The sequence below is a fragment of the Hyposmocoma kahamanoa genome, unplaced genomic scaffold, assembly GCF_003589595.1.
Source record: "Hyposmocoma kahamanoa isolate Upper Pololo Valley unplaced genomic scaffold, ASM358959v1 232, whole genome shotgun sequence".
NCBI classification, from domain to species: domain Eukaryota; kingdom Metazoa; phylum Arthropoda; class Insecta; order Lepidoptera; family Cosmopterigidae; genus Hyposmocoma; species Hyposmocoma kahamanoa.
Genome location: NW_020653750.1, coordinates 6,279,151 through 6,296,014, shown reverse-complemented (window position 1 = coordinate 6,296,014; position 16,864 = coordinate 6,279,151). Strand labels below are relative to the sequence as shown.

General features: G+C 35.3%; 1 protein-coding gene across 2 annotated transcripts in view; it reads right to left on the bottom strand.

Moving 5' to 3' along the window:
- The window catches only part of LOC113228405 (putative inorganic phosphate cotransporter), a 43,547-nt gene extending 30,307 nt beyond the window's left edge, over positions 1-13,240 (bottom strand). For both annotated transcript variants that reach the window (XM_026461692.1, XM_026461693.1), the window contains exon 1: positions 13,101-13,240. In XM_026461692.1, coding sequence (XP_026317477.1) covers positions 13,101-13,134 — 34 coding nt within the window. In that variant the 5' untranslated portion in view covers positions 13,135-13,240. The remainder of the gene's footprint in view (positions 1-13,100) is intronic.
- Between the last annotated feature and the right edge of the window lie 3,624 nt (positions 13,241-16,864).

Sequence of the window (16,864 nt, the reverse complement as noted above, 5' to 3'; positions counted from 1 at the left end):
ATAAGAAAAAATGCTATAAATGGTCAGAAATTTTCTTTTATTTTACTTTAATTTTATTGTTTCTCAAAATATTCTCCGTTAGCGTTAATGCACTTTTTGATACGAATGAACCAATTTTGAAAACATTTATGCCACTCCTCCGCGACAATCTCTGAAACATATTTTTCATTCTCTTCGACAGCCTCTCCAGGTAATGAAAATCGTTGACCGCGTAACTGGTTCTTAGTTTTTGGAAATAAATAAAAGTCACAAGGTGCCAGGTCGGGACTGCACGCGGGATGGCTCATAAAGTCAACGTTATTCACCTTCAAAAATTCAATTGCCTGTCTGGCCGTGTGTGAACTGGCATTATCATGGTGCAGATGATACGGCGTTTACGGTTATTTTTACGGAGTTTGTCAATAACTTCCGGCAAACAGAAGGTCGTGTACCAATCACTAGTCACGGTACAACGATTCTCCAAAGCTACAGTGGCCACGTGTCCAGTTTTATTAAAAAAATAAGCAATCATCCGTTTAGAGGCACTTTGAACGCGCGCCACTTTGGTTGGTTTCGGTTCATCTCGAAAGACCCATACGCTCGATTGCTGCTTTGTTTTGGGATCATAACTATAAGTCCATGTTTCGTCACCTGTTACTATATCCCTCACCAAATTTGTAACAAGTAAGCACCAAGTGACGCGATCCGTTTTTTTAGCCTCACCACATTGTGTGGGATTCACAGAGAGCACAGCTTTTTCACACCAGAATGTTTGTGTAGTATTGATTGTATTTACTCATGCCTGTGCCTAAAGATGCCCGAATCTCATGGTATATCAGATGCCTCTCTGTTTTGATCATACGGCGCACAGTATCGATGTTTTTGTTGTTCACTGCAGTGGACGGGCGACCATCACGAAATTCGTCACTGAGATTCACACGACCGCGTTTGAATTCTGCAAACCAGCTATAAACAGTCATCTTGCATGGTGCTTCATCGCCAAAAGCAGTTTGAAGCCGAGCGAAGCTCCGCTGAGCTGTTAACTTACACTTAATGTCGGAGAAAATCATACTACGAAAATTTTTACGAGTTAAATCCATGGTGATGTAGACAACCAATTTCTAAAATGACGCCACAATGTAAAAACAAGTGACAGTCAGATGAAATAAACTGTATTATACAGCCAAAGAGTTCCATTTTCAAATGTTGTATTACTTTTTAAATATTGTTTATGTAAATGGCCAGTTCCGGAAATTTATAGTGCGCCCTATGTATAATGTAAAAGCAACGAATTAAACATTAAACTAAATACTTGTAATATGAGATAGTTTTACGTATATAACCAGCGTCATCAGTTTTTATAAATCGATAAAAAGACATTTCCACAATGGTGCTCGGAAATATTTACATTACTTTAAAAAAACTCACAAAGTTTGTCATTTACGGAGCGTGCAACTTTAAGCCGGCAAATTAAATAAACTCCATTACTGACCGCTGCACTAAACTTTAAAATAAATCTACTTAGAAAAAAGAGCATTGTAAACAGACTAAAGAAAAACTGTCACACAACACAATTGCTAACTAGCATGTCCGTAATTGCGAGAGAGAATTTAAAAAAATGTCTATAGTTTACTTATTTTGCGTGTAAATTAAGGTGCACGATTGGCAGTATGGCGTAGACGGCTTAGCCTGTGCCGATTATGGTGCACAAAAAATAAATACCTTCACGTTAAACTTAAAAAAATGGCGGTAGAATTAACAAAAATATTTTGAAATTCTTTTATATATTTTTATATTTTTTCGCGAAAACGTGTTCTAGTTCACTAGAACTCGTTATTAGCTCAAGTCTGTCTTTAACAAATACACATTATCCCCAATCATAAAGGCAATAAACAAATAAATTCAGCTTTTTAGATAGTGTGTCCTACAATGTATTGTCACATAAGTATACATATATCATTTTTAATTATGATCAACACAAATGATCTCGCTAGGACAAATAGTATCTTGGCCGCTCCGACGTCTGAAGAGACTGAGCTGCTGCAAATTAGTTAAGGAAATAATGAAGCGAAGAAATTAAGCGTTAAATCCAAAAACAAAGATCTCTACCAATACCAAGGTATAGAGAAATTCGTAAAGTCTGTTGACTCGATCTGTAGCGACAATAAATACTATCTATAATATAATAGTGAATTGCCTTTTTATTGCCTTTGTCATTGGGGATATAATTATGTGTATTTGTTGAAGACGGACTTGAGCTAATCCTTTTATGTCAACTGCGATGCTACAAAGTCAATTATAAATTACGCTTACAAAAAATAAAATACAATTTATTAATTAACACTTGCGCCTGTCATTATGTTAAATACAATGTACATTAACATTACTTTATAATAGTTTAATGACTGTATTCTGATTCTGACAAGTAAACTAATTCTACTCCATTAAAAATTACTTACATTAGAGTTTCTATCTGTTCAAAACCAATGCAAGAAATTAATATACATTGTCGTAGTGTTTAGCAGCAGTTTTATTTCTGTTCTTCACACCCCCTCCATGTGATGGAAAATTATAATCGTGGATTATACGATATTATGAAACTTATGAACTTACTCATAGATTGAATGATGAAGAATTTCATAGATTTCTCACAGAGATATTGTGAAATTTATGAACTTACAGATTGATTGATGAAGAATTTCATAGATTTCTCGCAGATGAAACTACGGCAAAAAAGTCGTTACAAACCAAAAACAAAGATCTGCAACAAGCACATAGAAAAATTCGTAAAGTCCGCTAGTTCGTCTCTTGGCTTGGGCATAGCGTCTGACATGGTTTGCTGGAATACGTTGCTATGCTAATAATTAAAGAAGTATCCTTAAGAAATGTCAATTGACTTTGCCCAAAATAACATTATTCAAGGCGTATTGTCAATCCATCTACACGCACGGGTGGTCTGTGGGTGGATTACGCAAAAAGCACTCAACGCCCAATCTGTTTAATATAATAACGGTTTCAGAAGGGTGTGCCCCAGAGGGAGTTGATGAGGCGATACTGCTCTTGAGACTGCATACAAGTTCTAAAAAACATCCTTAAAATGGGTGCTGCTAAGCTCAATACGCAGATGCTGCGTCAATTCATCCAGGTTTTGATGAGGTGATGTGGCAGGCAACTACTCGAGCGACTCGCATTTTTAGTGTTTTGATCAATAATGTACCTAGACTTAAGTTTAATTTATTATTATTACTAGCAAGTGGTTGTATTACTAACAAGTGGACCCAATAAGTCTTAATAAAAGATTTATTATTACTGTTATTATTAATTATCGCAAATGCGTTGACGGCAATCTACGTCTCCTGTGCTTGTGATATCTCTCTTCAATACGGAATATAGTAGTGTTGTATTGCGGCAGAAATAGATTAAAGGTCGACGCAAATTTCCGCAGCCAGGCGACGCGGTGCTGTAATGAATTCAAAAGAGTAATGCAACATAAATTTTAAATTCTACAAGAGCTTTAAGGCAAATCTAAGACTCTTGTATAGTATCAAGAACACATCAAGCTCGATATTTTTACTTTGAACCGTTCCTATCCCAAGCAGCATAGAGTTGAATCTAAATCTTAAGTGTTGCGTGTATACAAACTGCGATGATTCTGATTGAATGGAGAGCTATAACGTAAGCATAGAAGCCGTAAGACTCCCGATAGCAAATATTTATTTAATTTCATAATATCGGATAATACACGTCTACAATTTTCGGTTTGAAGAACATAATTATAACTTAGGAAATGAAACTATTTTTCCGGATTTAAATCGCGTATATTTGTTTTTTCAAACAAACCAAACAAATAAACGTCGATTTGTTTGAAAAAACAAATATACGCGATTTAAATCCGGAAAAATAGTTTCATTTCGTATGTGTAATAAATATAACTTTTTATGAAAAAACCATTCTCAACATTTTGTAGAGTTATCTGTATATCTGTATAGTTTTATTGAAATTTGAATGGTACCACTACTTAGGTATAACCTTTCCAACAAAAAAGGAACCATTGAAACCGTTCACAAATATCGGAGTAATCGCGTAATATATGTGTACACAAAAAAATCGAATTTCGAACCTCGTTTTTTTGAAGTCGAATAATAAATGAAACTCGTACTAAACACTACGCTTACCTACATATGTGTAATGTAAACAAAGCACAATAGAGCACGTGCGCCTCATATCAAAGTGTCATTAAGTTACGAAGCTAATAAGTAAATTGTAGTTATTCGATAATTGTTTTACCACTCAAGTGCATTTGTGACGTAAAATAACTCATTCTCGCGTATTAAATTGATTGTAACATTAATGGTTAGGAAAATAACTCCATGTTGACGGCATATTAGTTTTCTACCTTTCAATGTTGAACGTGTAATGTGTGTTTATTATATTTCGTATAACCGTTACGTAGATTTTCGTACACGTGCTTCCGGTGGTACACGAAATCTCTTATAGGGTATCATGCATACAATATACTGTTGTATTAATATATATCTCATATTTCCTACAAAGTTTAGGCCAGAGCATGGCAAAGTACAGCCCGAGTGCCAACTCCGGCCTGCGAAGGGCCATCCAGCCCACCAAGGTCCCTTAGGATCCCAGCAGGAGTGTAAGGCCATCGGAAATGTATTCGACAACAACCGCGTCGATATCGTCACACAAAATAATATATTATATAACTTAACATAGACACAAAATAACATAATGCTACATAATAATAAGTAATTAAAAATATTTCAAAAGAAAGTTCTTTTTATGTTCATTTTAATTCTGGCCCCATTGTGAAATTTCGAAATGAGCAAGTGTTTTTCTGTTCCTTAACGAAAAACGTTTGCTCATTCCTAGTTTATGCCATAGTCCGTTATGATATCACAATCAAATATTGCAGCTCCTTTCTAACGTCTGAATTTTAACTGCTTTATTATTTAAAGAGTTTGAATTTATGTCTATTTTGTAATATTGACGAAAAGTATCTTAGTTTTCGATACTTGTCAAATACCATTTTAGAGCTTTAAGTCAAGAATCTATATCGTACTTACTTCTTTACTATGACAATTATCTATTAATCACTGTAGTACTAACTGGCTCGTGGTAAATAAAAAATTTAGTAGCAGTAGAGCTCCTTATGAAAGAATTCGTCCAAGGTAGTACTGCCACCTTACCTATTTCTGACGCCAAGCAGTAATGTTAGCATTACTGCGTTCCGGTTTTTAAGAGTAAGGGTGCCGGTGAAATTACAAGAGCACATGGGACTTGTCAACTTATGTCTCAGGGTGACGGGCGCAGTAGCAGTGCCTCTCAAATCTTTGGCACTGCAACTGTTGTGGACAGGCGTGTAGCTTACCATCGGGCACGACTGGTTCGTCCTGTCTCTTGATATTATAAAAACATAATAAAAAAAATAAAATCAGGCATGTAACTTCACAGCTGCGTATACAAACCTCGAAATAACTTGAGTATACTATATAATATATAACGAATACTAAATATTAATAACACTTCAATTAAATTGTTAAAAAACCCCGATACAAAACAATGAACTCAAAAAGTCACCGTCTGGAAGCTAAGGCTGATTACACACAACGCAGTATCTACAGCGGCACCGCCGCGCCCGGCGCCACAACTGTAGTCACCCTTGCATTTGTTTGCACACTTTCAAACCTGCACCGCGACGACGACGGCGTTACTCGAAATCGCGGCGGCGGGCGGCGGCGGCGAGCGCTGCCGCAATTGGCGCAAAAAATGTGTCATCACCATAACAATTCACTGCAATTAACTAACAAAAATCTCAGATTACCGTTTTGTAATCTGAGATATAAATATTCAGGTATATTATCGTGTAATTATTAATTATGATTTTACGATACAATATTCGAATATTAAATAATATTGTACGATAAAAAATCGAATACTTTAATTATCATAAAAATTACCACTGAAATTAGGTAGTCCGAGAATGACCAGTAGAAATATTTGTATGGCGTACATTTATTTTTCTCGTAAGTTTGGATGTAATTTGTGGTTGTCTATGTGTGTATACACGGCACCCGCGACACATGGCTTCCCTATTGTGGGGCTATGTTAAGTGTGTGCGTTATTATTATATTATACCGTTCAAAGAACCATCTCGCTTCAACTAACATTCAAATAAAAAAATGCGTTGATCAGTCCATTCTTTTGGGAGCTATAATACCACAGACATTGTGATATAATTTTCAAACACACACCTGCCTACACCTGCCCATAAACCAATCTACACAACATACATACATAAACACATACTTTTTTAAACTTTGTTTTGGTTTTAAATACAGACATATTAATATTTTTTGTCCCGTTTAACTGAACATTGTCTTTTAGGACAGATACTTGTCTATGATAGTTTCTACCTGTTTTTTTTATTTTTTTTTATTTACATTTGTAATCAGTAATCACCATGTAATCACTAACTTTCTTCTCTGTATCATACATAAGGCTAACGGACATACTCATTGTCCCCCACTAGGGAAACCTGTACCGCGGATGCCATGGATATACACATTGACAACCACTAATTACACTCAAAGTCGCGAGAGAAATAAGTGTGGCCAAACAAATATTACTCTCGGCCCGGGAATCGAACCCGGGACCGGACCGGACCAGTATGGTAACCGTTCGGCCGCGGAGACAGTTAAATGATTCGTACGACGACATATTTTGTCGTATGAAGGAATCATACACAATGAAGCATTAAAAATGTCGTCTACCTTTATAAGTAAAGAAACAGCTGAATAAATATTAGAATTTTAACTAATGGTTGGATATTCGGATGCTTTTACACCCAAAGTCCTTTTCCCGTAATTGCGGTTTAAATATGGAAGCAGCTTTTCAAAAATTATTTCTCTTTTTGTTTTGGCTCACTCTAAATTTTGAAAGTCTGACGATGACCAGAAATGTGACAACTTAATCTCAGTACTGTGAATAGCTAGAAGTCTAAAATTAAACTTAAACTACGGTTTCGGTTAAAAATTATCAAAACCAATTTTTTTTCTTAATATCCGAAATTTTTGCAAATTTTTCAATTTGATAATAGTTAATTTAAATGTTATACAAATAACAAAGAACATTTTAAACGTTCACTTAAGTGCGTTCCATGTTAGAGAGCAATCTAATCGCAAAGAAATAAGCATCGGATCGTCCGTTTTTATAACATATGAGATCATTACTAACTTCAATTAAATTTCATCTTAAACACAGTTCATGGTGCTTATATTTAATTTGTTAAGAAGAATAGGATTTTTTTATGAAAAACAATTATAGACGTAACATCAATGCAAGGGGAAAAATAATGTGGCTACTCTTGACAGCGCTAGTCGTCTTCACAAGTCAGTCACAACTTAATTTATAGAGCAATGTAAACGCTTCTGTAATAAGATTCCATTTAAGAAAGTTCCAAGAAAGTTTGCCATTTTCAAATAAATATTGTAAAAAATAAATGTGTACAAATGTTTATTTACAAGAGCAACCTCTAGAATTTCTTAATCTCTTACTCTATACAGCTGACTTACGACTTTGAAGTAGAATTTAATCAACGTGACGATTTCAAGCGTAATTTGCTTACCTATGAAATAAAGATGATTTGACGTTGAGTTTGCAATAGCACATCTTGTAAGGATAAGGGCAGTAAATAAATGATTATGTATAGTTTCATAAATAAAACAATTTCTTCGATGGTAACACTATTTTTATTTTCTAGACCTATACGACAAAATTGCGAGGTGGCTCGAATTATGTGTCCGGGTATATAGTATATATATATATTACACGCTACACGCCTGTCGATAACTATTGCAGCGCCACTCAGACTTTAGATCGCAAAGATCTGAGGGCACATCACTGCTAATGCGCCCGTCACCTTGAGACTTAAGTTGACAAGTCTCATGTGCCTGTAATTTCACCAGCACCCTTACCCTTCAAAATCAAAACGCAGTTTAACCTGATTTAAACTCGGCATTAACAAAGCACCGCCGGGTGCGAAGGTCGTAACATATAACGTTAGTTGTAGTTTAACATTGTCGTTTAAGGTTACGTGACGTAATTGTCAGATACGATGGTTAGTAAAAAGAAGGATTAAATATTACGCGACATGTATCGCGAGCGATACATCTGAAGAGATCGTGTCAACAGCTGAAATCTGGTCGCTTTTTTTTCTCACGCCCTGTAGATGTGGATTTATAACTAATAATACGATTTATTCGTGTATGTTCACGGTGATGCCATTTACAATTGTTGTAGTTACTGTTACTACATTACAGGTATATGTATAAACAGGCAGGAAAATTCTCGTCTTAATGTTTGTTGTTGAACTTCCCATATGCAATGGTCATATTTTATTGTATAATAACATATATTATATATCTATTTTATTAGTCATTCTAATATTCTCAAATAAAAAAATAAATGCTTAAAAACTTCTAGTAGGTATGCAAATTGTTGAGGTAAGTTCTATGTATGCATCATGTATAAAAGTACCTACGAGCGTAAAAATTGATTACTGTAATATTAAGGTGTTTTCAAAATAGTAACTATCTATGTGTACATAGGTCTATACAGATTAGAAGAATGTTATCATTGTCATTTAAAAACGGGTCGTTTTGGGTCAAATCTTTATTAAACCCCGGTCGGGCGGATAGGTTTCAATCATCTTAACCAAGTAAGACGTATGATGTTATTTAGCTTGCAAAGGAGAGGTCCACTAGTCGTCATAATTATATCTACCGGTTTTATATACGAATATTAACTTTTTAAGAGAACGTCTTAGACACGAACTACAGCACAAGGTGTGAAATGTTTAACTACGAATACCTACTTTGCCTTAAAATACTAGTAACTGCTTAATGCTAGTAATGGTGCATTTATACCGGGTCAGCTGCCGCCTTCAGCTGACTACTTCGCCTTGTCCAAAAACGAACGCCTTCGCTGAAATTGCGTCAGTACATTTGAAATTGTCACTATGAATTGTCGTGTTCTCCAAATGGGATCGATGAATTTGGGAATACATCGCACACTTGTGTTTCTATACAAACAAGTGATGTGCGATGTTGCAATAAAATATGATGTGCATCCGCGGACACGATGAAGCCTGTTCGGTCGCATATAGCGTTTACAATTCGGCTGCGAAATATGGTGATCAGGCGACTCAGAATTTACACCAGGTAGTTATCCGCCTTAGGAAGCTGGAACATTACGGTGTAAATGGCAAGGCGTCGAAACTTGTCTCGTCATATCTCAACGGAAGAATTCAGAAAGTAGACATAAATGGAGTGACTTCTTTAGGTCCTCCAGTAAAAATGGGTGTTCCGCAGGGCTCAATACTTGGACCTTTCTTATTTCTGATTTATATTAATGATCTGCCATTCTTTGTTAAGGACCATTGCGAAATAGTGTTGTTTGCTGATGACACGTCCTTGATTTTTAAAACAGACAGACATGACTATGACAGACGAAACTATGACCATATTAATGATACCCTCTCTAAGATAATTTATTGGTTTAATTCTAACAATTTATTGCTTAATGCCAAGAAGACAAAATGTGTTAAATTTGAATTACCTAACGTAAAATGGACTAGTCCAAGCATAGAAATAAACGGAGAAAAGTTAAACCTTGTTAATAAAGCAGTCTTCTTAGGAGTGACCTTAGATAGTAAACTTCAATGGTTTCCACATATATCGTCCCTGGCCAGCAGATTAAGCTCCGTTGCATACGCAGTCCGCAGAATATGTGAGCTTACCGATGTTAGTACTGCTAGACTAGTTTACTTTAGTCACTTCCTTAGTATAATGTCCTACGGGGTTCTCATGTGGGGTAAAGCGGCAGATATTCAAACCATATTTGTATTGCAAAAACGAGCGCTTCGTTGTGTACCGTCTAGGCTCTCGGGTTTCTCTCAGAGAAAAGTTTAACGAGACTGGTATCATGACTGTGGCATCACAGTACATTTACTCAAATATTTAAAAAGTAAGTAGTAAAAACACAAATAATTTCAATAAGAAAGAAGATATCCATAATATTAACCTTAGAGCTAAGTCCAAACTCATGGTACCACGAATTCGTTTAACCAAGGTAAACAACTCTTTTATGGGGAACTGTATACGTTTTTACAATAAGATTCCAGAGCATATATTAAGATTATCATTTCCTAAGTTTAAAAACTACATTAAAAATATTTTGATCGAAAAATCATATTACAAAATTTAAGACTACGTGTTAGATAAAGATGTATGGAAAGACGACATGGCTCCAGAATCCATACAATTTGATTCAAAGTGTATTCCATAGCATTTAAGTTTATTTGAAAAGAGCAATCCCTAGAGTTTCTTGCTCGTTCTTCTCAGGGAGGTCAGCGTAGTGAACGAGCAGTTAAATGTGACGTTTTCAAGTGTACATTTATTTTACCTATGGAATAAATAATCTTTGACTTTGACTTTGACTTTGACTTCGGCAAGCAAGTGACGGTCGTCTGTCGACCTGGTGTAAATGCGGCATTACGATAGTCAGGAGGTGGATGATTTGCCGCTTTTGCTTGTGAATAGAACCTTATGACAATCGAAATTCAATACACATATGTTGTTATAGATAAAAATTTTGCCACATGTATGCGTAGGTATATGGTACTTCGATTTCACTAAAAAACTTGTTAAGTAAAGCGGTGTGTACTTAGTTCTCCGTTTCATACCTCGTAACCAAAAATAACATTATTTCCGTATCGCTTAGACCTCAGACTATCTAATATTTAAGGACATTAGTCATACTTTAGTGCTAAGTATAACGACAAAAACAGCTTCTCTCGGATATCGACCTTCATTTATTTTAACCTCTTCGTTAAATACTGCAAATTACATCTCACTATTCCTGTATTTAAAATTAATGAAATTATATACTAAAAAGATGTTTCATACGGTTTCATTTCCTTAATTAAGCGTTCTTGCGTGCATATTGAATTTGAATATTTTTATTAACATTTTTGAATTTAGATTTTGTGAGACTTATGTATTGAGTCAGTACTGTTATATCAACCCATAGATATATTTTGCTACTGAGCACGGATCTACACGAAAGAGAGTGTTGAACTCATCAAGTATATAGCCAGAAATAGAGATGAAATAAGAGCTATGAATCCCTGGCAACTAATCAGGCAAATGAGCCTTATATCTTTTTTAAATATCAACTCTCGTTTACACGGAAATCACAAATTAGAAAACTGAAGTAGTACGGCGCCAACAACTGACCTGTGTACGCGTCTGAATATTCCAAAAATATTCTGTATTTAATGTAATAAATATATATCTGTAACTATGGGGGGCTGTTCCATTCTGTGGTGTGGGAAAAACAGCAAAACATGTAATTACAAAACAAGCGAAATTGCATTTCATCAGTAATTAAATATGTAATTTTTCTATTTTTCGCCCTTTATAGCACGGCTCAAGTTGAACTGGTCGATATGAGGTGAGACAATTAACGACATCCGTCAATTGTTTCGAATTCGAGCTGGCCAATCGGAGCGCAGTTGTCACCGAAATGATTTGGCAGAATAGTTTTCGAACAATTTAAACGACATTTCGTCTCTATTTCTCATATATACTCGATGGTTGAATTGAATACTACTTAAACGTTTACATGGCGTTCTATGAAACAACTATATGGGACAGCAAATTATGCATTATAAGTACTTTAAACTTACTACACCTATACAATGAATATTTTTTTCTATTCTAAATCTATTCGCGTTTATAATACTACATAATTTTATCAGATTTATGTGCTCGACCGTGAGCAGCTTCCTTTCTCATATTTAATTTCTTCCTAACTGCAAATATTATTTTAGTGTTTTTACGTATTTAGTTGGTGCTAAAATGCTTCACATATTTTACATATCCATTACGAGTTAAGAGGATTTCAAAATTTGAACCACACAATAAGTTTTGAGGTTTTAAATTGGTTCATTGTTCATGACATAGGTATTGTTATTTTTCTTTTTTGTTATGTTAGGAAACCGCACTGCGTGCATATATTTCCTGTACTATGAGTACCGAACTTCCAGAACAGAGTTAGGCCATCGAGGTTGTCTGAACTTACGAGTGGATATTGCCTCAGCTCGAATTTTAATTTTTCTAGTACTGATACGTTTTATTTTGCTTGGGTCGAGCGGCAGCGACGTGGCTTTATTTCAGAATTTTTGAAAAAATCATTGGTGTATGTAAAGTACCCATTAAATACAGCTATTTTCTTGTTAAATTTTGAGGTAAGTTTGCGTTTTCTTTTCTATACAATACAATATTAAAATAATAAAAATTGCCACCAAAATTAGGTACAGAAAATTAATCAGAAAATTACTCAAGTCAAGTATGTACTTCGCACCTTTGGTGTAATAAGTTCACATCTGCAAAATAAAAACTTTTCAGGAGAGAAGTTTATAGATTCTACGAACAAAATTAGTCGAAAACTTTTTTATGCTTAAATAGGATTGCAAATATTTACATATAAATAATTTGGTTCATGTAGTTATTGTTATGACTTTCATGTCGATAAGGGTGCGATTTATTTGTCTCTCCAGTGTTCAATATCGTCAAGGGCACTGTGCAACGTTTTAATTTCATAATAAACTAATTATGTTCTTTATACAGATATGAAACTATTAAAAGTACCTCTGTCAGTACAATAACAGTTCAAAAAATTACTGAATAGAACCAATAAATTTATATTGACATTTATAAGTGGCTTTTGCCCAGCAGTGGGACAATATAGGCTTTAAAAAAGTGGATAAGTAATTATTATATGATTAAAATTAAAATAATCGCATTATTCGCAATAAGTTACATTCCGTATTTATTTAATTTTCAAATAAAGTGTTTTCTCAATTCCATAATTTTTAAGTTACGACAGCATTTGTACTCACGTGCGAATTGTTTCACCGCTTTTTTATAAACAAAAGTATAGCCATGTAATTTATTTGAGTTTTGTTTTAAATCTTATTTTTTGTAAAATAGTACCTGCAAAACTCAGAAATGAAGAATTATTAAAATAAAAGTAAAACTTACGTTTAGATAAAATTAACTGCCAGCCTTTTAACATTGTTTCAGTTCAAATATCACTATAAATTAAATTAAAAAAAAATTAAAGTCACTTCACACACAAAAGTACACAATTTGCGCGTGTTTATTTCAACATGCGCGTGAGCAGGTCCGTGCTTCCTGCGCTGCTATCGATCTACAATTAAACGACGCGCGTGCTGCCAACACTCTATATACCTGTGAGCAGTCATAAAAATGTAACTTTTCTTAGAAATTCTTATTGGTATTCAAATGATATTGTTATTAAAAGTACATACATAGTATGATCATATTATCAACGTTGTGAACTAATGACATAGGAAATAAGACCATATTCAACAACAATATCATCAACTAGTCACATATACCATTGCAGAGCACGAGTCTCCTCTAAAGCGAGGGTTAAGGGAATAATCAATCCATTAGACCCAGCAACGTCTGTTGGGGACTTCACACGTATTCGAAGGGTTGTAAATTTTCTCCGTGGCCGAAAAGTTACCATGCTGGACTGCCGCGCAGAGTTCCCGAGTTCGACTCCCGGGTCGGGAGAAATATTTGTATAGCCTACATTTATTTCTCTCGTGACTTTGGGTGTACCCGTGGCACCCGCGACACAGGGTTTTCCTAGTGCGGGGCTGTGAGTCTGTGTGTTATTTTTTTCCTTGGCCGTTAAATGTATCGCAACATTCATAAAGTCGCTTTTTTAAAATTAATTCAATTTTTAAATTACTTGAACCTGACTTTAAAACACATTTGTATTTATTGAAATGTTTTATGTAAAAAACGTTTTTCAGCTTTAGAAAATCGTGCAAAATAAAGTATAAGTTTATTCACTAATTGGTAACATTCGGTTGGTCTGTGCGATATCAATAACAATTAATTAATTAATTTACAAACCAGTTGTGTGATCAGCCAAGTTCAAAAGAATGCACAAAAGCGTCTGGGATGCGTCACGTCTATTGTCGTTCATTACTTAGATTTGGTGAAGTAGATTAAAACTTAGGAAATATCACATAGAATTTTTTTAATTAGATAATAAGTTAAAATATACGGATAAGGTAAAATAAAAGCTTAAATGCTAGAAACTAAAACTAGGATTAAAGTATATGAATAAAATTGGGTCCTCGCGGCTAGGTGTCCAAGATGCTGGCAGCATTCCTATTTTCTATGGCTATGCTAATTAATTGGGCAAAGTAGCCGGCCCTTGGGTTTCACAAACAGTCTATAATTTTTTTGAATAAATTTTCTACAGATGAAGGGCACCGCGACCCCACGGCTTCGCTCCAAATGCTGTAAATAGGTAGTCAGAGCCGAGGTCCTGGTACTGATCACAAACTTATGAAATATCTGAATATCATGGCAATACCTATGACAAGGGTTCATACCATGGGAACAGAAACCTAACCACTACTTAAAAGACAATCTGATATTCGGAGTGAATTTCGAAACCTATTTATGAATAAATGCCTGATATTCTGGTGTGGATTTTGAGAATGTCTCGAATTTGAGTTTTGGTGTTGAATTTCTGACTGGATATCAGGATAAACGAATAGAAAGCTGGGTGGCAAAAGCCTCCCTGTGTACCAAATTCCATGGCAGTATAAGTGTAATGAATGACTAGAAATTTGGTGAAATCTACTGGTTGGTAATCTATTAACATAAAAAATACATCTGCCAGGGCTGTGACAAAGTTAATAAGTGATTAGGAGTTGATTATATACTGTAAGCATTAGGAAACTATGTTACTACATTGCAATTACTTATAAGCCAAGCACAGGCACTAAGAACGAATTTAAAATGCAATACGATTTATGGGTAACGTAAAGATAATGAGCTTGTGCTTCAACCATAAATTTTCTGTCTAGCTATCTCTTAGCGACGTTAAAGCATGTGATGAGCGTTTGTGAAAAGTAAGTAGGTACCTAGATGAAAATGTTGAGTACCTACATCGAGTATGTAACCAGAAATAGAGACGAAATAAGGGCCATTCACCCGTGGTAACTCATCAGGCAAATGGGCCTTATATCACTTTTAAATTTAAACTCTCGTTTGCGCTGAAGTCACAAATTAGAAAACAGAAATAGTACAGTGCCAACAACTGACCGGCGTGTACGTCTCCGTATATTCCAAAAATATTCTGTATATATTGTAATAAAGATAATATCTCTAACAATGGGGGTTGTTCCATTCGGTAGTGTGGGAAAAACAGCAAAACATCTAATTACAAAACTAACTGAATCAAATTTCATCGGCAATTAAATATTAAATATGTAATTTTGTAATTTTCGTTCATTATAGCAAAGCTCAAGTTAAACTGTTCAATCACAAGTGAAACAATTGACGACACCCGTCAATTGTTTCGAATTCGGACTCGCCAATCATTTCGTCGCATTTGTCACAGTAATGATTTGGCAGAATAGTTTTCAAACAAAATAAATGACATTTGTCTCTATTTCTGGTTACATACTCGATGAGTACCCACGACGTATATTGGCTTGGATGAATTTGGGTTACATTTCATAGATTCCTAAACATATTCCCTAATACAAGCGATTACATTGATCTGAGCGGGTATATGGTTTCTAAACAGTGCCATCATTACGCACGTGCTCCAAGAGCTGGACCCATGTCCACGCATCTATGGGACCTCTATACACTTAGATTATGTAACCGGTAACAAATTAGTTTACATAAATGCTGGAGTTTCACTGTTAATGCTGCAATATAAAAAATACAAAGTAACATATACAAAGCTAGAGCTGCTAGAAGGCCCAAATCCAGTAAAGTGCTATTTATAAAGCCTTAATACCTAGGCCATTGGTAAAGTCCTTCTGAGCCAGCACACAGTATCCCAAATCAATTATTTCTTTGTTGAACTTCTCTTATGAACATACTCGGTAGATTTTTAAAAAATACCAAATGACGGGACGAACAAGTCGTGCGCCCTATGGTGGTAAGCAACATTGTCCATAACAGTTGCAGTGCCACTCAGAGCTTTAAATCACAAAGATCTGAGGGGTACTGCCACTGCGCCAATCACCCTGAGGCATAAGTTGATAAGTCCCATATTCCTGTAATGTCACCAGCACCGTTATTCTTCAAAACCGAAACGCAGTAATGGTCGCATTTCTGCTTGGCGCCAGAAATAGGTAAGGTGGCAGTACTTTCCTGGACGAACTTTTTCACAAGGAGCTCTACTGCATAGATTGGTGACTATAGTAAAGCTGCAACGTAATAAGACCGTCCGTAAGCAATATGCGAATTGCAATTTTTACAGGAGAATAAAAAGTGTGTCTATAACCTGTAACCAATTATTATCCTAATATGCGACATAGAGTAATTATATGTATTCAATTTGCAGATATAGAGCAGATGTCTGTGTATGCCTACGTCTGGCTAAAACTAAACCTTTATGAGGTGCATAGGAAATGAAATTACTTTTTCAGCCCTTTGCAGCCGTGTACCGTGACCATGGGACCTGTAAAGGGCCCGACAAGTTAATTTGTTTAAAAAAACGAATAACGTGATTTAGATCGGAAAAAATAGTTTCATTTCCTATGTGTAACAATCGCGAAAATCTAAGAGCTCATTACAAGTTGCATTAATAGTACATTATTGCAAAGGCCAGGAAGTAAGGGATTGCTGGACGAGTACGAGTTACAAGAACCAGCGCCAGCGAGGCCTTGTATTAATACGAGGCAAGCAATTCCCGTTCCGTTCCGTCCCGTTCCGATTTGTATATCTATTAATGT